This window comes from Acomys minous, assembly GCF_964271855.1.
Source record: "Acomys minous genome assembly, chromosome: 19".
In the NCBI taxonomy this organism is placed as follows: domain Eukaryota; kingdom Metazoa; phylum Chordata; class Mammalia; order Rodentia; family Muridae; genus Acomys; species Acomys minous.
The window spans coordinates 17,214,200-17,239,731 of record NC_140499.1 but is presented as its reverse complement, the minus strand read 5'-3'; the positions used below and the strand labels follow the sequence as shown (position 1 = coordinate 17,239,731).

The 25,532-nt window shown below is 45.2% G+C and overlaps 1 protein-coding gene across 1 annotated transcript in view; it reads right to left on the bottom strand.

Annotated features, from left to right (window-relative positions):
* The window catches only part of LOC311590400 (uncharacterized protein), a 73,032-nt gene that overhangs the window by 20,338 nt on the left and 27,162 nt on the right, over nt 1-25,532 (bottom strand). The window contains exons 3-5 of the mRNA XM_084769339.1: nt 17,783-19,697; nt 14,021-14,097; nt 4,123-4,850 (exon numbers count right to left, since the gene is read on the bottom strand). Of these exons, the coding sequence (XP_084625465.1) occupies nt 4,123-4,169 (47 nt within the window). The 5' untranslated portion in view covers nt 4,170-4,850; nt 14,021-14,097; nt 17,783-19,697. The remainder of the gene's footprint in view (nt 1-4,122; nt 4,851-14,020; nt 14,098-17,782; nt 19,698-25,532) is intronic.

Sequence of the window (25,532 nt, the reverse complement as noted above, 5' to 3'; positions counted from 1 at the left end):
GCCCAAGTGAGCCCTATTCTTTGCGTATTCTTTACACAACACCTAAGCTCAGCTGCTGTCCAGAACACACAACCTCTGCTTTATCCTGGCCAGCTCAGTCCCCTTACATAACTCTTGGTCCCTAGTAACAGCATTATCAAGAAATTGCCATAAGATTATTCGTTTCTTTTCAACACGGTCTTTCTTTGTTAGTATCAGACGATTGAGAACACTCCCCCAGACAAGCTCTATCCTCCTGCTGCCTCTGTAGCTCTATTCCCTCTGAATTTTCCTCTTACTGCTCACCAATTCTTCCCAGTGGCTTTGCTGACATACCACCACCAACAACAACAACAACAACAATACCCAGAGGACCTCTTCTGAAGAGCTGAGCGCTCTGGCCTCTGAAGTGATAATCTCAGTCATCTTCCCTCAGCTCCTGGACCACTATAGTGCTTCCCCAATCAGACTCTAAACTCAAGATCCATTGCCTTCAAACCTAATGTTCTAGAATTTCCTACCTGAATACCCCACAGGAGTTAAACCTGTTCCAAGTTAAATTCTACTTCTCAATTCCACATCTAACACCCACAAATCTTGTTACATATGGACACACACTACTCACATAGATCATTGGCTCTTCAACTTGGTTCCCAGCCACTTTCCCAGCAGTCAGCTGAACCACAACAAACATCAAAAGAGAAACAAACAGAGACTTTCCAAATGGTCTTTCCGCTTTGAATTTCATCGCATTTCCATTGTGTGATTCTTCTAAACACTGAATTTGGCCACATCCTCACCCCATGTGTTGCAATGGCTTTCTTTAGCATCAGCGTCCATCTCTCTAGAGGACTGTAGAAAGCCGCACTCCTTTGAGGACCAGTATTTCCTGCCTCCCCATCTTCACTCTGCTTGCCCATATCCCTAGGGGTCATGACCTTCTTTTCTCCACATCTTTGCACACACCTGTTGTTCTGACTGAAAAATTCTTCCCTAAGTTTCAATCAACTAGCAGTCCTCTTGTGACTATGGCAATTTCTTTATACAGGTCTTATGTCTCCTTATCTAATTTCCTTTGACTTACACATAGAATAATTGGCACCAAAACTCACAAGCCCTCCTTTCCGAGACAGGGTTTCTCTGTGTAGCCTTTGCTGTCCTGGTCTCCTTTAGTAGACCAGGCTGGCCTCGAACTCACAGAGATCCGCCTGCCTTTGCTTCCTGAGTGCTGAGATTAAAGGCAGGTGCCACCATTGACCGGCTCTGATTCCATGTTTTCAATGTATTTATTTTGTGAGAGGTGGGGGCACACATGTACAGCACAGGTCTGGCATCAGAAGACAACTTGGTACGTTGGTTCCCTCCTTTCATCTGTGTTGCTGGGGGTTGAACATAGGTTGTCAGGCTTGGCAGCAAGCACCTTTACCACTGATCCATCTTGTCAGCCCCGTGGTTCCAGTCTGAGGAAAAGGTTTTCTTCATTTGTTTAGTGTACTAGGAACTCAACCATCCTCTACCTTTTTTGTTTTTTAGTTGCCAGGTTTTGAATCTGTGGCCTTTCTACTTCAGACCTCCTTAAGTCACTTGATATTGCTTAATGTGTTTTCAGTCATCCACTGGCCTCTGTGCATGGTCTATTTTGGTCCTCTGTCTATTTTAGTATTTAACATTTTGGTCCTTGTTGTTGAGAAGTTTGAGTTCTTTTTATATGATGGATATTAGCTCCTTGTCTGTAGTGTAATTTGAAAACATTTTAGCACAGTCTGTGGGTCATTTCTTCACTATGCGATTATTTTTTTTTTATTAATAAAGCCACACTTTTCTGCAGGCCTAGGAAATACTTCCCTGCATTGAAAATACAGACCCACCACAAGGTTCCAGGTTTCTCTCTGGCATGTGCCTAAATGTGAAAAGCAGAGCTGAAGAATTATGGAGAGGGCACCAGAAAGCTCAGCCCTGTCCATGCGGCTGCAATACCAGGTAGATCCTGAAAACCCATCACAGTGTCTGCTCTGTTTCTCCCCCACTTCTGCCAGCCAGTGGGGAAGTGTGAGGGAAGGGATAGAGAGAGGCTCCACAGCCTCTTCTGCATATCCCACACCTGCAGAGTGAGGGGTAAGCACGCTCTCCTCCTCACCACACGTGGCAGGTAGGGGAAAGACTTTCCCGTGCTCTCCCACAAGCAAGGTCGTCATCCAGCAGCCTCTAAGGTTGGAAAACAATTTTTTCTCTTGGACGCTTTTAGAGGCTCAAGTGTTAGGAACACAGAACAAGCCTTGCTTTGCCTTTACAACAGCATGCTTTCAGGTCCCCAGCTACCCATGCCTCCAGCACACAGCAGAGGCTCAGCTGAAGATTGACCCGTTACCCAGTAACAATTTTTAACTGTGATATGAGGCACAAAGGAGGCAGAAAGTATGAACCCCAAACTGAAGATGCCATGAATTACTGGGATAAAGGAAAAGAGAAATGGCGTTTAAACCTTGGCAGAGTGTGCCGCTTGTGTGTGCTCTGTCTGGCAGACAAACATGTTGAGTTCACTGGGATACGGTGAGACCATCCCTTGGTAAGGGAAGGCTACAGAAAACGCAGAAGCAACTGAACACACTTCAAAAAGCCTGGACACAGAATCTGATTGATAGAAACTAAGTTCATTCAACATTTGTACATGCAAATTGCAGTGGAGTTCCAAAGACGCAAAGGAAGTCATTTCAGACTAGTTAATGGTAAGCGGCTTCAGGAGATCTTGGCCAGCCATTCACAAACACGGCCTACACGTCACTCGTACTTGGCCCACTTCCATCATAGAAGTCTTGGCCCTTGAAATCTGAAGTTAAGCATTTACATATCTAGAACTTAAGAACCAAAAAAAAATTTTGCTTCTGGGTCATTAAATTTTTTAGAATAATAGGCCTTTCTCCAGAAGTGTGTTTCTGTTTGGTAGATCGCCATCCAGGAATGTGCTCTGAATCTGGATGCACACGGGAAATGAGCCGGTGCTCTTATTAAGGCAATATACTTCTTCCAAAAGGTAAAAATAGGACAGGGATTGTCTTTCCAAACTTGATGAAAAATTCATCATATCAAGAGTGTATGGACGGAATGGGCAAACAGAAATGGGCGGACCAAAAGCTTCTTGCATGCCCCAGGGTGGAGACCACTACACTTGAAGAAGGTTTGCCCCGACAGTTGTAAAAGTCTGCACAGGGACTCAGGGTGTGGGGAGGGGAAGGGGGTGGAGGAGGGGGGAGCTCTTTGTTTTGTTTTTGCTGACTTGACTCCTCTTCTGTCTTCCCCCACCCCCACCACCCCCATAGGTTCAGCCCATAGTCTGGATGTTCCGCCTGAAGACTGACAGGTAAACTTCTCTGGAACTTCGTCTACATATAAGATGAACTTTACCTCGGCATCCTGTGGAACGAGAGCATTTGGCCAGCGCTGTTGAATAGGGGCTAAAAATCCATCCGGTTCTAGTTGATCGGCCTTCAGGGACCACAGCTGGCCACCCGGAAGAAGCAATTATAGAATAATGTTGATATGTCTTAATAAAGACTGCTGCTGTCCGAGGCAGGATCAACGCACAGTGGACTCTCATGGACATGTACCTCCTAACCCCCTCCACATGTGTAATTAAAAAGACAACACAATAAAATAAACAGCTGGATGTTAATGCTATTGAATGGTCACTAGACACAGCTTGCAAAGTCCCCGGCTCCAAATTCTTGTGTTAGATACTTGACTTGAGGCTATTAACATTTAACCAGAGGATCATAAATAAACTGAACTATGGTTAAACCCATCCTGTTAATGTGTCTATTCCTGAGAAAATACAAACACACATAAAAAATGGAATGTCCTGGACTGTGTCTGGGAGGGTGGGGTGAGCAACAAGAAGACCGGATGATTGGCTGAGGCTGGTCTCGGGGTTCTGGGCTCACCCTTGGTCTCTGCCAGCACAGCCCTTAATGCCCGAGACTGGAATGCCCGCCTCCCACAGAGGAAGTGATTTCAGGGTCCAGGTTTCCGAGCATACTTTGGCATTCACATCCTGGTCCCTGCACTGACTCTTCTTTCCTCGTAATTACATGCCTACTGTCAGCACACCGGGCAATAATCCTTAATTACCTCCTCTTAATTACATACCTGCCGCCGCCGCCGCTGCCGAGGTGTACCAGCCCCCCCTTTGCCATCGTCTCAGTCAGTTGGTCGATCTTAAGCAGCACAGATGCACAGAGGCACCGGGAAGACTCCGTGGGAGCCCATGGCTAGGAGACATGCTGGGAGGATGTGTATCCTTGCTCGTCTCTCTTTTCTGGCTTTACTTTAAATGCTAGAACTTTCTCCGTCGTGTTACAATATGGTTTTGGTTTTGCTTTATGACTCGTCTGACTTTTCAAAAGATAATACAGGCAAAAGCTTCAGGGCAGATTTGAGCTGTTCGTTGCATATTTGCTTATAACATTCCAAAATATCACATATAGAGTTAGGTATTTCAACTGACTTTGTAACATCTTCTTTTATTGGCTGGAGATCAGCAATAAAATTTGGCACACACCAAAACAGAGCTTCCTTTTAAATGCAGAAGGGGGGGGGGGTTCTGAAATTGAGATGTGCATTATAATCTAAATGAAATTCTGCCTCAGCAGCTGTTTCCCCAGAACAGACTTGTCCCTCATCATGCCCAGGTCACATGCACAGGTCTGAACAGGAAGCTGGTTTAAGAATCAATGAACCTTTGAAAGTGGCAAGCTGCCAATCGGAAGACAAACGTCCTTTTTCAGCTGAACTCTGGTTATGACACTGTGTGCTTTGGGTACATCGACTATTCAGGATGTCACAGAGGGTAGGTCCTGCCAGCTGCTGCATTCTGCCTTGAGATAGAGAAGGAAGAAAACATAAGAAATTAAATCACTGCAGGAAATATTAAGTCGGGATTTTTAAAACACATCATTATGAAAACAAAACCTTCCTAAGACCTCCGCTTTCTGGGATGTGTGCATATTTTTAGGTGTGTTTTCTTTTTAATAATTTTCATTGCTTTAATGTTTCCATTACCAGTGAGCTTCCAAACATCTGTTTTCCATTTTTATTTAATTTCCACTTATGACCTTTGGCCTATTCTTTGTGTTTGGAAAAACACAGGAATTAAAGTTGACACTATCTCCTCTGCTCTGTCTGAGCTGAAAGCACACAGCTTCAACCTTGCATCTAAGGCAGTACAACCAGAAAAATCAATACTATGGGAGGAGGTTTCACAATGTTCAAATCAGAGCAAACAACCCATAGTGTGGAGTTCTGGGGTTCTATCAGGGTTTCTGGCATCTGAATGTCTGCTCTCAGTCTCTATCTGCTGTTGAAAATTGCACAGAACATTCTAGAAAATGCCAGGTGCAGTTCCTTCCATAATTACAGTGTCACATCTTGTCTCTAAGATGGTGACAGATGGATGGACAATCAGACTATCTAAACCAACTAAAAGATGGCGATAATCCAAAATATTAAAATTATGAAGGAAAATTAAAGAAGATACGAGTGAAATGTCTATAGGGTCAATATGGCCTATTTTAAAATCATATCACATTGGTCATGTTTCCTTACAGTAAGAGGCCTAATAGAATGAATATATATTACATTAGACTGGCTAATGGGCTGGGTATTCCAACAATGGCAGAGGGACTGAGAACCCAGAAGTTGCTCAGCCCACAAGGCTGGATGCCTCAGTGGTATCAATCTGCCACTGAATGCCTAAAGGGTTCCTGAGAGGCCATGGCTCCTGAGTCCACGTTAGGGGCCAAGAAAGCTGGTTCCAGTGTCTGCAAAGGATAGTGGCAGCAGTGACAGCACCGTGGCAAGTGCTCCAGGGCATGTGCTCTAGGACAGGTGCTCCAGGGCAGGTGTTCCCAGAGTGGAAAGAAGCCAGGCAGGTACCTGAAGATGCCACCCACTCTGAAGGAACCTTCTCTTGTCTAGGTTAATCCTTTTGGGGAATTCCCTTGGAGACATACACAGAGGAGTGTCTCTTAACTGGGTCCAGATCCTGTCAAGCTAACATTAGATTAGCCATCACACTTTTTTCCCCAATTGGAAAACCCAGAAAAAATGGAAATTTTTCATGACCTACTACAATAAAACCAAGAGAAAACCAACAACCTAAGCAGTTACGTAGCCAGCAATGGTACTGAAGTAGCAGCAGTAGTAGTAGTAGTAAATCTCCCAAGTTAAAAAAGTAAAGGAAAGGAAAGGAAAAGAAAAATTAGGCCTAGACAGATTGATTTACCACTGAATTCCATCAAACCTTTAAAGATGAACTCATAACCAGTGTTCCTCAGACTAGTGCCTAACTAGAATTAGAAAGCTCACTGCCAAACTCATTTTAGGAAGGTAACTTGCCCTTCGTACCAAAACTGGATAAGGATAGAATGGCGTGGAGGGGATAGAGACAGAAGAAATGAAAGGGAGGGAGGGAGGGAGGGAGGGAGGGAAAGGAGAGGAGAGGGTCCTGTTGGACTGGATGCAGAAACTCTCAATAAAATACTTTCAAAGAATTCAGCTATATATCCAAAAGATTATGAACCAATACCAAGTAAGCTTCATTTCAGGAATATGAAGATAACTCAAGTTGTCCAAATGAATAAATATAATTATGATAGTAGACTCAAAAGACAGAAATCACACCATCTTCTCAGTAAATGCAGGGGAAAAATCCTCTTATGATAAAATCCCTGAAGAAACTAGGAATAAAAAAAATGAAAGAGATAAGAAAAGATAGAAAGACCTCTCATGTTCATGGAATGGTAGATTTTATAACATAGTAAAAATGACCAAAACCCATCAGAAGACCCAGTGTAGTCCGCATGAAACTTCTAATAACATTCTTTTAAAAAAACTAGAAAAAATATTAAAATTTACTTATAAGCACAGAATATTCTGGATAGGCAAGGCAACGCTGAGCACAAAGGGCAATGCTAGAGGCACTGGAGTACCTCATCTCAGAGTAAGCTATGAAGTCGCAGTAATAAAAATGGCACAGTACTGGCCTAGAAGCCCAGATAGCAAAGGAATACAAGGACCCATAAGAAAACCCACATAGTCCGAGGTACCCAGTTATTTATTTATTTATTTATTTATGTAATTACTTTGCAGCTAGACACCACCCTCCTCCCCCATCTCCACCCAGTTATGCTCTCACACTCCCATCCTCTACCCCTTCTACTTCCCTTCAGAGGAGAGGGTTACTAACCCTCCCTGGAACCTCAAGTCACAGCAGAACTAAGTGCATCCTCTCCCACTGAGGCCAGACAAGGTCTCCCAGCTAAGGGAAAGGGATCCAAAGGCAGGCAGCAGAGTCAGAGACAGCCCCTACTTCCAATATTAGGGGACTCACATGATGACCCTGCTGCACATCTGTTACATATGTGTAGGGGGTCTAGGTCTGGGCTATGTAAGCTCTTTGATTGGTGGCTCAGTCTCTGTGAGTCCCCATGGGCACAGGTTAATTTACTCTGCAGGTCTCCTTGTGGTGTCCTTGACTCCTCTGGCTCCTTCAGTCCTTCCTCCCACTCTTCAACAAAACTCCCTGAGTTCAGCCTATTGTGTGGCTGTGGGTCTCTGCATCTGTTTCCATCAGCTACTGGGAGAATCCTCTCAGAAGACACGTATGCTAGGCTCCTAACTGCACGCATAGTAGAGTGTCATCAACAGCATCAGGGGGTAGCTCTCTCCTGTTGATGGGTCTCAAGTTGGGCCAGTCATTCCCTCAATCTCTGCTCTATATTTATCTTTATATATATATATATTTTTTTTTTTTGTAGGCAGGACAAAGTTTGGGTCATCCAGTGGAAGGAGGGAACACCAACTCACCCATAAAACTGTTCAGTTACCCAATCCTTGACAAGGATGCCAAAAGCATGCAAGGCAAAGAATGTATCTCTTCAAGCACAGCGCTCAGGAAACTGCATTTCTGTGTGGAGAAAGTCAAAACTGCCACACACCCTTATAGAAATCAACACAGCATAGAGAAAAGACATCCACATGAGAACCAAAACTTTGGAACTTTTAGAAGAAAGCACTTTAGGATGCAGGCATAGGCACTGCCTTTCTGAAAAGTTTTCTACAACTCAAGAAATAACACCAAGCACCGACAAACAGGACAGCATGGACCTAGAAAGCTTCTAGACAGAAAGGGAAACAGGACAGTCCACAGAACAGGAGAGAAGCTCTGCTATCTATATTTATGACACAGAATTAACATCTTAACATCCAGAACGTAAAGAGAAAAAAAAACAAAACAAAAGAAAACTTGACCAAGAAATGGGACAACCCAATGAACAAACAGGCTAACAGAATATACACAAAGTTCCAAGACAATGAAGTCTAAGTGGCCAAAGCCCCTGAGAATTTTCTCACCACCCTTAGCCACCAGGTAAGCACAAGTTAAACTACCCTGGGAGTTCTTCTTACCAAGGCCATAAAGAAAATAAGTGACACCAGATGCTGAGCAGGATGTAGGGAAAGGGACCTTTATACACCACACGTAGATAGCAGTATACAAGTACCTTAGAAAGTTAAAAACAGAACAACTCTGTGACCAAGGATGTCAACACACCCCCATGACATCTGTACATCCGTTTATTGTGACACTATCACAACAAAAAGGAAATAGAATCAGCCTAGATGTCCGTTAACAGATAAATGGTTAAAGATCATCTATAAAAGAAGAGCACTCTGCCTGTGGCAGCCTGACCAGGTGGCCTCAACCAGCTCCTCCAGTCTGTCAATCTACTCCATTTACAAGCTGCTGGACCAATGCCACTGTGACAAACGAATTTACAATGAAGGAGTAGGAAGAATGGAGGATGGGATCAGAGTGGTACTTACACTGTGGACAGAGGCTGAACTATGTCGATGGCCTGAGGCCCAAGCTGCCACTAGAGACCTTGTTGATAAGCATGGCCTATACTGCTGCCTGAGGCTGAGTTGATGTCCCTGGGCCAGGTGGCTGCTGGGAACCTTGTAGGTATCTGTGGCTCGAGCTGTGGAAGAGCACCATACTGATGTCCACGGTCTGTACTGCCACTGGAAACCATGCGGAGGACCACATTGATGGTGGTGGGCTGTGATGCCGCTGGAGGCCATGTAGGTATGGGTAGCCTGGTTACTACCTGAGGCCATGATGTTTGTGGTCTGTGCTACCACCACCTAAGGCCAATTGCCATCCATGGTCCGGGCTGCCACTGAGGACCGTGTTGGTTATCTGTGGCCGAGACCGTGCTGAGGTTTGTGGCTCGTGCTGACACTGAAGGCAACACCGGAGGCTGGGTGAATGAATGTTCATGAGAAGTCCATGATCTGCACTCCTGTCTACTCTCAAGGACAAGAAGGCTTCTTCTGCAGTGGTATCGATGACTGCAGTTGAGAAAGAGGGCTTCTGTGACAACACTCCTCCCCCCACACCCACCCACACCCAATAAAGCTTCTCAAAAAAAAAAAAAAAGTAACAATCTAGACAGAAAGCCATGGAAGAGAACTCTTTTTTTTTTTTTTTTACGTAAGTTAACCCTTTTATTGCAGGCTAGGCAAGTCTCAAAAGGTAGCGCTTCTACTGGTCTCTCAGTTCCTTGAGTCTCCTGGTGGCAGACTTCACTGTGACGGCAGAAGTGGTGTTGTAGGTCCAGGCCCCACCAGCCACTGTTTTCATGCAGGAACCACAGTGCCAGATGCCAGCGGCTCGTCTGGAAGAGAACTCTTAAACACTGTGCTAAGGATGCTGAAGTGCAGTTCTCCACAATGGATGGCTACTGGTGGGGTGGGGTGGGGGGAGGGAAGACTCACTTTTCTTTAAGGGACTTGGCCACCAGGAGTTTGACCATGCTCCAGTGACTATATGGATAACACAGATTGGACTTTTTAAATATTTCTTTGGAGGATGAGGGGGGAAAGGGGGTGGGAGGACTGGGAAGTGAGGGTGATTGGAATACATTATGTGAAATTCCCAAATAATCGATAAGAATAGTATGTTTAAAAAGACTATCTGATAATTACACGCAATGAAACTTTATTCCACTATAAAGATGAATACTATTATTTCATTTGCTGGGGAGTGAATGAGAGCCATAGATGAGCGTATTGGAAAAGTGGTCAAATAAAATCTTTGCCATGGGAGCCTCGTTCCTTCCTCTTAGTTGAGTTACAATTGACAAATGAAAATCACAGTTCCTATGCAACTTATAGGCACTTAATAAATTTCCCACTCAATGAGCTGCTGCAGAACTTAACCATCAGTGGGCTGCCCTGTGTGTAGATGCCACGTTCTGTGCTCCCTAAGTAGAATGCACCCAACAAGGCCCATAGCTGTCTGGGTGTCTTGGGCTCAGAAATGATTATGGTACAATCAGCACCCTCACCACCAAATGCATGACTGCAACCCTTTCCACACTGTAACAGTTGAAGGAGCTTTCTCGAATTTTGGCTTCACTTCTATCCTGGAGATTCCTGCCTCCTTTGTTGTTTTAACTAGTTCTTCTGTTTGTCCCTGGGTTCAGGGAATAAAATGCTCAACAAATGTTGGCAGTAGCATAGTGGGCATCAGATACCCCTGGTATGGGTGTTCTGTGTACAGCAATACAACGTTGAGCACTGCGTCCTTAGGAGACTAATAACTAGTGTCAAGGCTTTTTGCCTCACAAAACATCTTGCTCTTCCTTGTAGCGCTAAGGCTTAAAGCATTGCTCCTTTGTGAGCCTGTAGAACCAACTAGTGCGCAGTGAGACTTGAACTGTGGCAAAGCCTTGAAATCTGCCATGTAGACATCACAGAAAGGATACAGCTGGCTAAGTCACACTATGGAGGGGACAGTACTGTGGGAGATTTTCCTACATTCAGTGGTGCAGAGGGCCCACACAGACGGTTCTAGGCATTCTAAATCTTTGGGGACATTACAGTATCTTCGAGTTTCCCCCACCACATGGGGGGAAAAGAACGCTCTGTTGGTCTGCCTGATTTTGAATAGCTTCTCTGGTGACAAGTTCTTACAACATATACACTCAATTGGAATAATTTGGGAAAAATCACACCTCAGCCTCAAGGTGTGCGTGTCATGTAACATAAGCGCTGAGAGGCTAAGCCGTCCCCCAAAGGGCCCCTATGTGAACAAGCCTGTACCTCAGCAGCCACTTGGAGAGGGACTACTACAAAGTCCAAGAGAACGAGAGACTTGGCCATGAAGTGGAGCCCACAGATTAACTACATCGACCCTCACCCAGGCACCAGCGTGTCCTATTGCTGCCCTCCTTCAACCCACCAGGCCTCTGCAGCTACCCCAGCCCTTTGGGCACCATCGGTAGGTGGTAGGGAGGTAGAACGCTTTATATCTGAGAACTACCACTTTTTCCTTGTACTGTGTATGAAGGCGCACAGTTGCGTGGCACAGAGCACAAGCTTCACTCGGGTACCAAGAACAGCTGGGAGGACTTCCGGGTTGGCTTTCGTCACTCCATGGAAACCATTCTGCATCATCCATTGTGCATCCATTTTCCAAGTCTGTGCATTTTCTCCAAAAAAGTTTCTTTTACAGTTCTTTGAGGTAGCAATATTTTTTTTAATTTATTAATGTTTCCTTTATTCCTTAAAGGACAATAAAAAGTAGCTAGAATGTCCCTTCAGTGTAGAGAAGTGTATAAATAAATGGGAAACTTGACAAAGGCTAGCTATTTCTGTTCCAGGTGGGGCTTGCACACTACAACTTTACTTTTGGTTGACTTTGTATTTTTCTTAAGAGTCACAAGAGAAATTATCTAAGCAATAAAATGCCTTCTCAGGGCACCGGAACTACGAGGCAAGGGTCTTACATTATTATCTGGCTGGCTATTTTTGATGAATTTGTATTTAAGTACAGTTTAATTCATTTTCACATAGGATCCTTGGTTCTTCCCAGGGTTCTTCAGATTGTTTTTTCTGTCTTCCCCTTTGCTGAAAAGCTTGTGGCTCCGGTGTTTATTCACACTTTCTTTTCCTTTTCCTTTTTTTTTTTTTTTAACATAAATGAATCCTGAAATAGTCTTGGGCATGTTCTGTATGTTGTTCGTTTTCTCCTTCTTCCTAAAATAGAGGGTCAAAGGCGATTTTCAAAGGAGCCAACAACCTGTTGATTCTCACAATAGCAAATGCTAACTAACCATCCTGGGCGAGGTCGAAGGGCTCAAGGGTTTGCAGCCTTCAGAATTTGCTTCCCATTCCAGGACCACTGCGTTTTCCCTGGCATGATGGAGGTGAGCGATCACACCACCTAAGCACGGAGATGTCATTTTACCTAGAGCCTGCATTCACAGGCAATAAACCAGAACCTAAAACTGTATGAAATTAAACTGAGAAAAGGAGATGCAGAGAGGGGAAACGCAAGATAAGAATGTTCTGGTGGCCACTGTCCTGCCTTCTGCAGGCACTGTTCCTCTCTCTGCCTCAGAGACATCACCTAATACAGAGCCATGGTTTTCTAATCTGACCAGCACACTAATGCGAGATCCAAGGTTTTCTTCCCCTCCCTATAGACCTTCCTTCCATCTCCCACTCCTTCCTCCCAAGCTATTTTACTCCTCAGAAAACATGAGCACACACACAGAGCTTCATCATTGACCTCAGGGTTTGCCAAAGCAGGGGTTGGCTTCAGATGTTACTTTCGCTACTTCTTTGCTGTTTTCTTTGTTTGCTTCCAGTACCTAATGCTGCACAAAATAAATAATAAGCTCTACACAAATGAGAAAACTTCCATCTTAGCAGGAAGATTAGAAAAAGCTTTGACAAGTAGATAAAAGGATATTTGCCTTGGATCACCAGAACAGAAGCGCATCTTAGAATCCATGCAGTGGAACGCGGGCAGGGAATCTATACTGTGGAACGCGGGCAGGGAATCCATGCTGTAGAACGCGGACAGGATAGCTTCAGCATAGTATTTTCTGGCACTGCACAACATGGACAACATTTGAGCACAATCTTTTAAATATTTTCAGAATGAAAGAATCAATGTTTAGAGTTCCAGAACAGAAACAGAGACTTTTATAGCAACCATTCTTAACTCTGGTTGTCACTTCTGCTGCTCCCAAGCCCGGAAAACACAAAGTTTCACTTAAATGGTTACTAGGCACTGGTGCATCACTATGAAGCACCTTTCTATAGCGCTTCCCCAGGGCTCAGTCACCATCAGCGATCTACAGCCAAAGAGTAAATTCCTTCCCTTGAACCACCTCTCACCTCTCATCCTCCCGCTTAACCAACTCCAAGGTCTCCAAAAACAAACAAACAAACAAACAAACAAAAACAAAAAAACAAAAAACATCGACAGAGTTCTCTGCAGTTCTCTCTCCAGATACTTTTATCCTATTATCCCTTTATCTCAGATTTTATTTACGTTTTTTTAAACCCAGGAACTGAGATTCTGAGATTGATCAAGGCCACATAACAGAAGGGTAAGATTTCAACAAAAAGAGCGCAAACTCTGAGAGTTGCTCTTCTTTCTCTTTTCTAGGCCCTTCCAAAAGACATAAAACTTCTGCAGGCTATCTATGTCCCACCACCTCTGGCTGTCTCTAAGTCGCTAAAGTACTTCTGAATTTTCGTGACTATTCAGTGCAAAGGGAGCAACACAAAGCAACTCTGCTATTACAGTGGGTGGCACGGACACTTCCCCCTGAGGCTATCAGGGAAGATGGACAGTCAGAAAAGAGCCGTTCATATTGTATATATGACACAAGCAGGAGCAAGTGAAACCAGCATGTTTCAGACCTGATAATAATATCACCACGTGTGGAAGTGGGGACATAGCTTGGTTGTAGCGTACTTGCCTAGCCTGTGTGATCTTTGGCCCTCTCCAACAGTGAAACCAGGAGTGGGAATTTTCCCTAGGCCTGCATCCACACTGGAGCACGTATGATGGCATAGCCTTCACACCAGGTAATGGATTCCCCAGCCACTCACTCCCTGTGCCTGCCCAGAGTATAGAGGGCATAAGCTTCAGGCCTCGCAGACAAGAACTTAAGGGAAAACCTACCGCAGAGAACCTTATATGAAGACGTTACTTCTGTCATTTGAATCATGTTTGGTGCTGCTCTAGATTGCTCTTCTGTTCTGTGATTAAAAAACAAACAAACAACAACAACAAAACAGTCTGGCCAAAACAACTAGAGAAGGAAAGGGTTTGTTTCATTTTATATGTCCAGGTTCATGGTCTATCACTGAGGGAAGTCAGGACAGGAACCTGGAGGCAGAAACCTGAAGGCAGGAAACTTTGGGTTGCATGCAAAGGGGGGGGTCTATTTAGGGGCTGGAGAGATGACGCAGCAGCCTGCTCTTGCAAAGCGAGCACTGTTCGTACAAAGGACCCACTCTGATTCCTAGCACCCAAGTCAGTCAAGCAACTTACAAACACTTGTAACTTCAACCCCAGGAAGTCTGACATCCTCTTCTGGAGACAGACAGACAGACAGACAGACAGACAGACGGACAGACAGAGAAAATTAAAAGTAAATCTCCCTGGGAAGGAGTTCAGTGATTTGTCATGTGTAGAACAAAAAGACAGCCAGGAGGAGAAAGAAGTCACTGGATAGGACGTGGTCCCTATGATTCAAAGATGATTAAGACAGATGAAAGGGGCAGGGGCACAGGAATAGCAGTGGTGTCTCTCTCTGCCCAAGCTGCAGCAAAGGCCTCAGAGGCCCCTCCAGTTGCTGTCTTCCTGGTGCTCCCCCCGCAAAAAAGAGATAGAGAGGATAGCCATGGAGACTGTGGGCAACGGCCATCCTTGCTGCCACCAAAATAAGACTCGCAGCTGCGGCCCCTCGAGTCAGGATCTCCCCACTCAGGGTGACCTAGAGAGGCTCTGGGCAAGAATAAGCCCTCTGACTTGTGTGAAAATGAAAACGTGAGCTGTAGATTCCGCTCTGCTTTCAAGGCCCAGTGCTGGGGCTTGCTGGGTATCGATATCGGCTGTCACCACGACTTGGAAACATTTGCTCTATTTGGGGATGGCTGTTGCATATGGGGGATGGCTGTTGCATATGGGGGATGGCTGTTACATATGGGGGATGGCTGTTACATATGGGGGATGGCTGTTGCATATGGAGGATGGCTGTTGCATATGGGGGATGGCTGTTGCATATGGGGGATGGCTGTTGCATATGGGGGATGGCTGTTACATATGAGGGATGGCTGTTATATACGGGGGATGGCTGTTACATATGGGGTATGGCTGTTGCATATGGGGGATGGCTGTTGCATATGGGGGATGGCTGTTGCATATGGGGGATGGCTGTTGCATATGGGGGATGGCTGTTACATATGAGGGATGGCTGTTATATACGGGGGATGGCTGTTGCATATGGGGTATGGCTGTTGCATATGGGGGATGTCTGTTGCATATGAGGGATGGCTGTTGCATATGGGGGATGGCTGTTGCATATGGGGGATGGCTGTTGCATATGGGGAATGGCTGTTGCATATGTGGGATGGCTGTTACATACGGGGGATGGCTGTTGCATATGAGGGATGGCTGTTACATATGAGGGATGTCTGTTGCATATGGGGGATGGCTGTTGCATATGGGGGATGGCTGTTACATACGGGGGATGGCTGTTGCATATGAGGGATGGCTGTTGCATATGGGGGATGGCTGTTACATACGGGGGATGGCTGTTGCATACGGGGGATGGCTGTTACATACGAGGGATGGCTGTTGCATATGAGGGATAGCTGTTACATATGGGGGATGGCTGTTGCATATGGGGGATGGCTGTTACATATGAGGGATGGCTGTTGCATATGAGGGATGGCTGTTGCATATGAGGGATGTCTGTTGCATATGGGGGATGGCTGTTGCATATGGGGGATGGCTGTTACATATGAGGGATGGCTGTTACATATGAGGGATGGCTGTTGCATATGAGGGATGGCTGTTGCATATGGGGGATGGCTGTTACATACGGGGGATGGCTGTTACATATGGGGGATGGCTGTTGCATATGGGGTATGGCTGTTGCATATGGGGGATGGCTGTTGCATATGGGGTATGGCTGTTGCATATGGGGTATGGCTGTTGCATATGGGGGATGGCTGTTGCATATGGGGGATGGCTGTTGCATACGGGGGATGGCTGTTACATACAGGGGATGGCTGTTACATACGGGGGATGGCTGTTACATACGGGGGATGGCTGTTGCATACGGGGGATGGCTGTTACATACGAGGGATGGCTGTTACATACGGGGGATGGCTGTTGCATATGAGGGATGGCTGTTGCATATGGGGGATGACTGTTACATACGGGGGATGGCTGTTACATACGGGGGATGGCTGTTACATATGAGGGATGGCTGTTGCATACGGGGGATGGCTGTTACATACGGGGGATGGCTGTTGCATATGAGGGATGGCTGTTGCATATGAGGGATGGCTGTTACATATGGGGGATGGCTGTTGCATATGGGGGATGGCTGTTACATACGGGGGATGGCTGTTGCATATAGGGGATGGCTGTTACATACAGGGGATCACTGTTACATACGGGGGATAGCTGTTACATACGGGGGATGGCTGTTGCATACGGGGGATGGCTGTTACATACGGGGGATGGCTGTTGCATATAGGGGATGGCTGTTGCATATGGGGGATGGCTGTTACATACGGGGGATGGCTGTTGCATATGGGGGATGGCTGTTGCATATGGGGGATGGCTGTTACATACGGGGGATGTCTGTTGCATATGAGGGATGGCTGTTGCATATGAGGGATGGCTGTTGTATATGGGGGATGGCTGTTGCGTATGGGGGATGGCTGTTGCATATGGGGGATGGCTGTTGCATATGGGGGATGGCTGTTGCATATGGGGGATGGCTGTTGCATACGGGGGATGGCTGTTACATACGGGGGATGGCTGTTACATACGGGGTATGGCTGTTGCATATGGGGGATGGCTGTTGCATACGGGGGATGGCTGTTACATACGGGGGATGTCTGTTGCATATGAGGGATGGCTGTTGCATATGAGGGATGGCTGTTGCATATGGGGGATGGCTGTTGCGTATGGGGGATGGCTGTTGCATATGGGGGATGGCTGTTGCATATGGGGGATGGCTGTTACATATGGGGGATGGCTGTTGCATATGGGAGATGGCTGTTGCATATGGGAGATGGCTGTTCCATATGGGGCATGAGTACTGATTTTGTCATGTGTTATCATTCCATGCCTTCTTGTTCAATCCATCTCTTAACGCAAAGCACTTAAATAATACTTAAATAAGTTTTAAATTATCAGCTCTATTCTTTTGTTGTTGTTTGTTTGTTTGTTGTTATTTTCATTCAGCACTATTCAATGAGCTCATTTTAATTTCCTTTTGTCTTTTCCCATCTTCCATGGCAACCATCCATCCCAGCTCTTCTTCCTTCCTCAGACCTAGTTTGCTTAGCAGCAGCTCAGAGTATCAGCCACACTAGTGACCCGCTCAGCAGCTCCCTCCACTGGCTAACCATCACACCCGCCTCTGTTGGACAGCATGAACAGAAGCTACATGGCTGCTCAGACCTAGCTGTGACAGACCAGCAAACAGTGACCACTTGGCCGGGCTGGGAAATCTGAGTCACATTAACACTTATCCAGTTCAATTACATTTGTCTAAAAACTTTTGCTGTGACGCTGAACAATTTAACCCAATTTTCCAGCCCAGATAATTTGATTATATTGGCCACTGATTAATTATGTAACAAAACTTCGGGATGGACACAGAATTAAAAAAAAAAACAACCTAAAACCAAAACCCACCTTATTGCTTATTGAGTGCTTGAAGGAAGCCTGACATCCTCGTGAATTTGGTGTTGGAATTAAAGGCTTGCTACATTGGCAACAGTGGCTTCTCACTCTTGAGAAATAGAGTGGGAAGAGAAAGTACTTCTCAATGGAAGTACAGAATAAGTAACGTCATCCAATTCCCACAAAGCCAGTTTTAACCCTTTAGAAAAACAGTCCAAGCGTCACACACCACAGGGCATCCTTAACCAAGAAAACCAGCTTCACTTTGTCATAGGAAATAGTAATGACATATGAGGGGAGACACTCATCTGCTCTTTACAGTATGAGAACAGTCGCCTATCAGGCATTTCTAGCAGCCAATTGCAGCTCTCAGGTGGGGAAGGGCAGAGACGAGGCTGTGAGGTTGTGGAAACAGAGGCACCTAGGTCTTTGCTTTTCACTCTTTTATCAACCGCTACTCTTTCCTCAAACTCAGTAAGTAGGCAACAGCAACAGTGATCTGCTAGTACTTTGAAAACATAATAATCTGATTTCTAAAACATCTCAGATTTGAGATGAAAGCCACATATTGTTTTCGAATCACCCTTTCTCCTCATACAGTTATCCTCTCTTGTGGTTCTTGAGTGTGCAAGCTGCCTCCATCCCTTTGAACGTGCTGCATATGACACATGTTTACGCGCTAGCTTGTCCCTCACACAAATGGCCGTGCTCAGTGATGCCAACATAACTCGGTCACCTACTTCACTCTTAAGACTAAACACAGCTTTTTTTTTTTAAGTTTGCAGCAACTATAGAACCCTGCACTTCTGTTTAGTCTGTCTGGCCTGAAGTGCTAGAAGATTCTCAAGACACCCTGCTCAGAGCTACTGCCAAGGGCCACAAAGGGAAGAACACAGAGGACCCAAAGATCCTGAGGCATTGTCAGCAGAACTGCTCCGTGCTGCCTGCATCTCACCGTCACACCTTCAGGAGACCGTCCGCTCTGGGATTACGTTGCCTTCATCACTGTATTCTAGCACGATGGACATATAAAATTCCATACATATCAGATGCAGGCAACTTGAAGAACTTTAAGATGTTTGTATCCAAGAAACCAGCACCAACTCCTGCGCTGGTCACCTCCGGAGTTCCCAGTCTTCATTGCTCCCTGTATCCGTGCAGTACAGTATGTACAACAGGAACTCCACCTTCTTAGCACATTTTAAGTCACCAGTGCCTTGTTGTTCACGTACATACGGTATACATGTTAGAAATCAGGTGCTCCCTAACCTTCCTTTCAGGGACTCTGCGCCACGTCATCACCCACTGCCACCAGCGGCAGCACATTTCCACTGTCACCTCTAGTCTCTAGTTGCATATTTTCCTAAGCGACAAGAGTACCCTTTAAAAGGTCCCTCCTGGCATCACAGCTCTTTCTATCTTTTCTCATTCTCTCTGTCTTCTGGCTTCTCTATCTGTCTGCCTGTCTTTCTGTCTCTATTTCTCATGTCCCAGCTCCAAGATGCACCCCCCTCAAAAAAAAACCCTCTTGTGTGAGATGTTTAGTGGCATGAACTCTTAGCGACGTACATTGGTGCGGACCTGCCAAGGTGCCCTGCAGGTAAATCTTAATAGCACAGATCCCTAGCATGTATTCAGCAGATCTAAGAATACCTATCTTTCACGGTCTCTGGGAAGGATGACACATTCGCTGCTTGCTTCTGTGCGTGCCACTGTTTGGGCATCTATGACTCGAGTGTTGTGTTGTGTGACATCCATCCTGCTGTTCTCGGCTCACTCAGCACAATGCCCTGCAGGTTTTCCTATGTTGTTACAGGTTGTAGGTTTCTTTTTAAGACTGAGTAATCCTCCTTTGTGTGTAGTCACCACAGCTTCTTTGCCCATTCATCTGTAGACGGACGTTTCACTTGCTTCTGCATCTTGGCTCCTGTAAAGAGTGATACAATGATCCCAGAGTGCAGATAATTCCTTATAACCCTAGTTTTGACTTATTTCAGTATGAACCCATAAGTGAGGTTACCAAGTCTGTGGTAGCTCTGGTTTTCAATTTCCTGAGAAGCCTCCGTCTTATTTACCATGGTAAATAGTGGCTGGACCAAATTATATCCCCACTAACCCCATCCGCTCCCTTTCCTACACATCCTCATCACTTCAGAATGGCCAGCTTCTCCCTTACTGTGACAAACTCTGACTCATGATGTGAAAGGTCTTGTCCCGAGGTTGAAAGGTCCCACGGCTTCTAGGCCCACGGCAAGACCTCATCTCTTTTTGAAGAGTTCAGAGGGGCCGAGCCATTCACCTCATGACAAGAAGCAGTAAAGAGGGAGAGTGACACTGAATCCTGCAAGAGCACAGCCCAGGAACCACATACCCAGAAGACTTCCTACCAGGCCTCACTTTCAAAGCTCCCACCCTCCCCTGGGAACACTGACTTTGGGCCCTTGGGAGACTCCAGATATAAACAGCAGCAGCGGCCCTTGCTGCCTCTTGCTTTGTGTAAATGACTTCCTCGGGGGATTCTTAGTATATTCTGTACAGCCCATAATAATTTGGGGAAGGAATGAAAACCAAATGAGTCATAAATAGCTGTCTTTACCCCGTTTGGAATGCTATCAAATCACCATAAATGGAACAGCTTAGGGATAACAGAGGAAGTTCTCGCTTAGATATCTAAAGACTAGGAAATCAAGATGTGGGTGGACTGGGTGTCTGGTCCATACATGGAAGGTTCTCGCTGGAAGACATCTCCCAGGCATCTTATATGGAGGTACTAAGCCAGCCCCTGAAGATTCTTCCCAGGGACCAGATGACTCTCAAAGGACTTGCTTCCCACCACGGACTGCATGGGGATGGGGACGTAGACGTGAGAACAGCTGGAAGGAGGAGACAGAAAGCACCAGATCACAGCAATGACTACATTCAGTCAGTATCACACGCAGGAAACACATCTAATAATAAGTGGGTTTGCGGTATTCAATATCAGCTTGTAAAAACAAAGCAAACAAGACTTTTAGTTTTAGATGGAAACAGACGGAAAGGCTAAGAAAACGTTAAACATTCTTTAGGCATGGCCCTCGTCACTTCCAGCTCATAGCTATGCTATCTCAGACACCAGTTGGCTCCCCCAAACAAGCTCTGCTTGCAAAATGCAGACAAAGCCACAGATGCTCAATGTGCTGTAACTGAGGTAGCATCTCCAGGCCTGTGTCTGTCTGAAAACGGGTGTGTACCAGCATGAGTAGTCCTCACTCTCCAAACACTTGAGAGTCAGCTCCCACATAACTTCCTTATTTCTGTGTTAACGCGGTGCCTTGAAAACAAACAAACAGACAAATATGAAGCCCCCCAGATGAGTTTTTAAATCTGTTATGAATTTCACTGGGCAGAAATCAAGGTTCCACTCAGCTCCATTGTATTTTTCCTGTGAGCTTGAAGAGATAGCCCCCCCCCCCCCCGTTTCCCTGCCTGGCTTCCCCAGGCTGCCTGTGTTCTTTAGGGGCAGTCTCCTCGTTTTGTTTTCAACACCAGCAAAATCACATCTCTTCCATCGTCCACCCACCCTCAATCTCTGCTTCTGAAGGCAACAGGAGATGGTCTCCAGGCTTTAAGAACGCATATGCTTAGGTTAGCCCCTCAGGGAGGATCCAGACGATGCTCTTGATCTCTGTGGTATCTACAGAGCTCCTCTTCTGCGCCGTAAGGCTGCAAATGTGTGGACAGTCTATGAGAGCCATTGCTTAAGCTATTACACTTTAAAATTTTGCAACCAAAGTGTGGTTGTAGAGGGGAGGCTTGCACATGCAATCGTGACTTAAACCGGCATTTTCCTTGTGTTTTGCTTGCTCTATTTAGCCAGTGTCAACCTGCTGTGTCCCCTCTTGCTATGCAGCCTTATGATTTGTGCATTTTATTTGATCTGTCAATCTTTCTCTCCGGAGTCCTGGAAGAAACCCCTGACTCAAGGACATGTCCCAGACAACCAGCTTTCCGTTTTCGCTGGCCCCAAATGGAGCCTTTTACAATCAACAAACTCATACATGTATTGATTGATTTTGGTATTATTGAAAGTGAAAGTTAATAAATGGCCATCTATTTTTTTCCTCAGAATAAAATGTGTCCATTTATGAAAAAACAAAGGTTCAAATATATAAATAAGATGATAAACAACTTGAAAGTCAAGTGGGTTGGAAAATAGTATGGTTTGAATATGAACTGTTCCCCATAGGCTCATACATCTGAGCACCAGGGCACCCGCTGGGGTGCTGTTTTGGAAGACTGCGGAGCCTTTAGGAGGTAGAGTAGAGTCTTGATGAAGAAGTGGTCCTTGAAGTTTTTCATCTGGGCCTACTTCCTGTCCACCCTCTGCTTCTTAAGTATAGACATAAAGTGACCAGCTGCTTCAAGCTCCACAAGGTTGGACTGTATCCCTAACCCTCTCTCCCCTCAGTTGCTTCTTTTCGGGTATTTGATCACAGAGGTGGGAAAAACAACTACTACAAGTAGATATAAAAATTGTTTTTAATCTGTCAGAAATGAGAAACCAGGCTTGGGAGGCCAGGAACAATAACTTTAAGCTTAGAATAGAAACTAAAAGTCATAGAGTAAAATAACGTGTGATAGACAAGAGGAAGCATTTATAGCTAGACAAATCATTCCTGCATTCCAGTTGAGTAGGCCAAAATGTCCTAATCAAGCCGTTCCCTGGCCCTAACTGGTGAAGCGGAGTTCTTAGAATCACAGTTCTGAAGATCTTATTTTGAAGGCTGGATCCTGGATCCATTTTCAGCGCCTATATTTGTCCACATTGTTCAACAAGCATCCTCCTGTCCCCTGGTCCCTGAGGGGCTTCCTGCTGCGTGATTCACGGATGCCTTATAGAGACTAAAAATCACAGCCAATGCCTGCAGCACTCAGTGTCTTAGGAGACCAGGCCCCAGATGGGGCCCTAAGCGCACCCCATCAATGATTCTGTTCCTACACACATGACCTCCTTTCTGATGCACAATCTTGGTTAGTTCCGTTCCTCAGTACTTTACTGTAACTTCTCCTAAAAGGCACTCTTTTAATTCTTTCACAGGTTGGCAGTTTCCTATGTTAACTGTGTGTGCCACTGTGGCTTTCATCTAAGGTGACCCCATAATGCCTACAGCACAGTATTGGGTTGCTCCATCCTCATCCTTTAAGCCTTTGCATGTCTTTGGTTAAGTGTTTATCTGGGGCTGGTTTATCTGGGTTGGTTTCTATTTACTGGAGTATAACTCCATGAGACAGACTTTGGCCCTTACATCCACATATATCAATGGTACAAAAGAATATGTTTCATTGTGTCATTTCCACATATGTATACAATGTGTTTTGGTTGTAGTCACACATACCCATAGCCCTTTCTTGTCATCCTACCACAAATGCATATATACACAGGTGCACACATATACACACACATACAAAAAAAATAACAAAAAAAATTTAAAGTGAAATGTGAAAAAAATACTGTTATATTTCATTTTGACCCAATATGTCTGTGCTAGTAGGTTGGATTTTTTTGTTGTTGTTGTTTGTTTGTTATGTTTTTCTTTTGTCAACTAGACATAGGCTAGGGCCATGTGGGAATAGGGAATGCCAGTCAGGGAACCACTTCCATCAGATAGGCCTGTGGGCAAGTCTCTGGGGCATTGTCTCGATCAATAGTTGACGTAGGAGGTCCTCAACCCACTGTGGGTAGTTGAGGCAGGTGGCGCTGGGTGGCTGTGATCAGGACACGTGAGCCAAATAAACATTTTTCCCCCAAGTTGCTTTCAGGGGATGTTTTAATCACCATATCTTACTCACAGTGAGAGAAAACAACTAGGACGATGCCCAAAATGTTACCATTTTCACATTCATTTGCTCAAAAAGCTAAACTGATTTCAGTGTCTTAGGCCTCTGCTCACCACCCGTACTTTATGTGTCAAGCAACCATCTGTGGCCAATAGCTACCGTGTCCCACAGTGGTCATCTAGAGCTACCAAAGCACCTGGGCAAAGCCTGGCTAATCACAAAAGCTCATCGACCTTTTTTTTTTTAATATCAAGAGGAAAATTGTGAATCAAATGTTACTACAAATAGGCAGTAATTTAGTGAAGCTTTAAAACATAGCTAAGATGAAGGATTGTCTCCATTTATGATGAAGCAACCGCCTGTTGTTGAATTCACAGTCATATTTTCTCTAGCTGAGGAACCTACGTGGCGTGTGATGCGGCGTGAATGGGGTCGGCACTGGGAGCCACTGTAGCCATAATGGCTATTGCTATCAGGGACATCTCTATGAATGCAGGAAGCACAAAGGCAAAGCATTTCTACCAAGTAGGCTTCAGAATCCTTCTAGAAAGCTGAACAGCCAAGAAACTAAACACCACACACAGATCAGGAAATTCAGTACAACAGAAGGGCAGAATGAAACATCCCTTAATTTGCTTTTCAGATTTCTGAGCCTAATAATTTGATCCGTCCTGAGTGTCTGGAGAATGAGCCTGAGATCTCTTTTTATTGTTTTGAGCGACACTATTGAAGTCTTTTCCATCTGGGATCTTTAATTTTCTGTTATCTACACAGCATTTGTTTTTGTCCTGTTCAAGGGGGGAACATTTTAAGAGGAAAAAAAATTAAATTCTGCACTAATGTTTTACGCTCACATTCTCTATTAGGAATCTCCTTCCGTTCCCCGAGGAGTCCTCCCCACTTAGCCAGGAATGCAGCAAAGCACCAGCCGGCAGCAGCCCAGCCCGTGGAAAGCAGAGAAGGCATGTCCCTTGAAGCGCAAGCTAGTGTTGCCCTCTGCAAGGCTGTATTTAACCTCTTTTTTTTTTTTTAATTTGCTTGTCCCTAAACTCTCCATTGTACTGCAATCAATAAATCACTGATATCCCTGCTGGGAGGGAAACTTCCGGAGGATTCAAAGGGCAGGCCAGCAAGGAGCAGTAAACAACAGGTTCTCACAGACCAGCAGTCGGAACATCTGCTCGCATCCTCTATGCCTGTTAAGATGTTGACTCAGTTCATTGTAGGCGGAACACGGGGGTCCCTCGGTGGTTGTTGTTTTTACTCCCATGATAGGAATTCAATAACAGCCCTAACCCCAGGGCCAGCCCCCTCACCTGTCACTTAGCAACTTGTCTTTTTAAAGAGAGTATAAGAAATGGCACTTTGTCAGACTCAAATGGCGGGTGATGAATGACGATGGTCAGAAAAATTCTACCATCAGCAGGACAAAGAAGCCAATGATGTCACCGGTGTGATATCTGAGCTGCACTTGGGTTTCCTGATCCAGTTGATTATGTAAAAACAAAAGCAAAAACAAAAATTTAAAAAAAAATTTTTTTTTAATCCAGCCATCTCAGGGATCCAGAGATCAACTTTGATCCTCTACAAGAATTTGAAATGAGTTCCTTTCTGGCCAGTATGAGGTTTTTCAGGAGTGGGCAGGGCTGTTATCCTCAGCCTCAGAGCCATTTCTCAGTAGCAAGTAAGCACATAAGAATCTTGAGTGCACACTTAGCCTTTCCATCCCACAAGCCCACCCTTAGCAAACAAATAGGGAATGAAATACGTCATTAATGTTATTTTAATCTTCACGGATTCTGGCATCTGGGTATGACTTCAGTGGCCAGGAATAATGGGGAAAATCCAAGTGAGAAGCAGGGCCCAGTGAGCAGGGAAACTGCTGAGCCTGGAGGCCTCTAAAAGGCTCTCAGACTTAACGGTGTATTGTGGACCAGAGGAAATG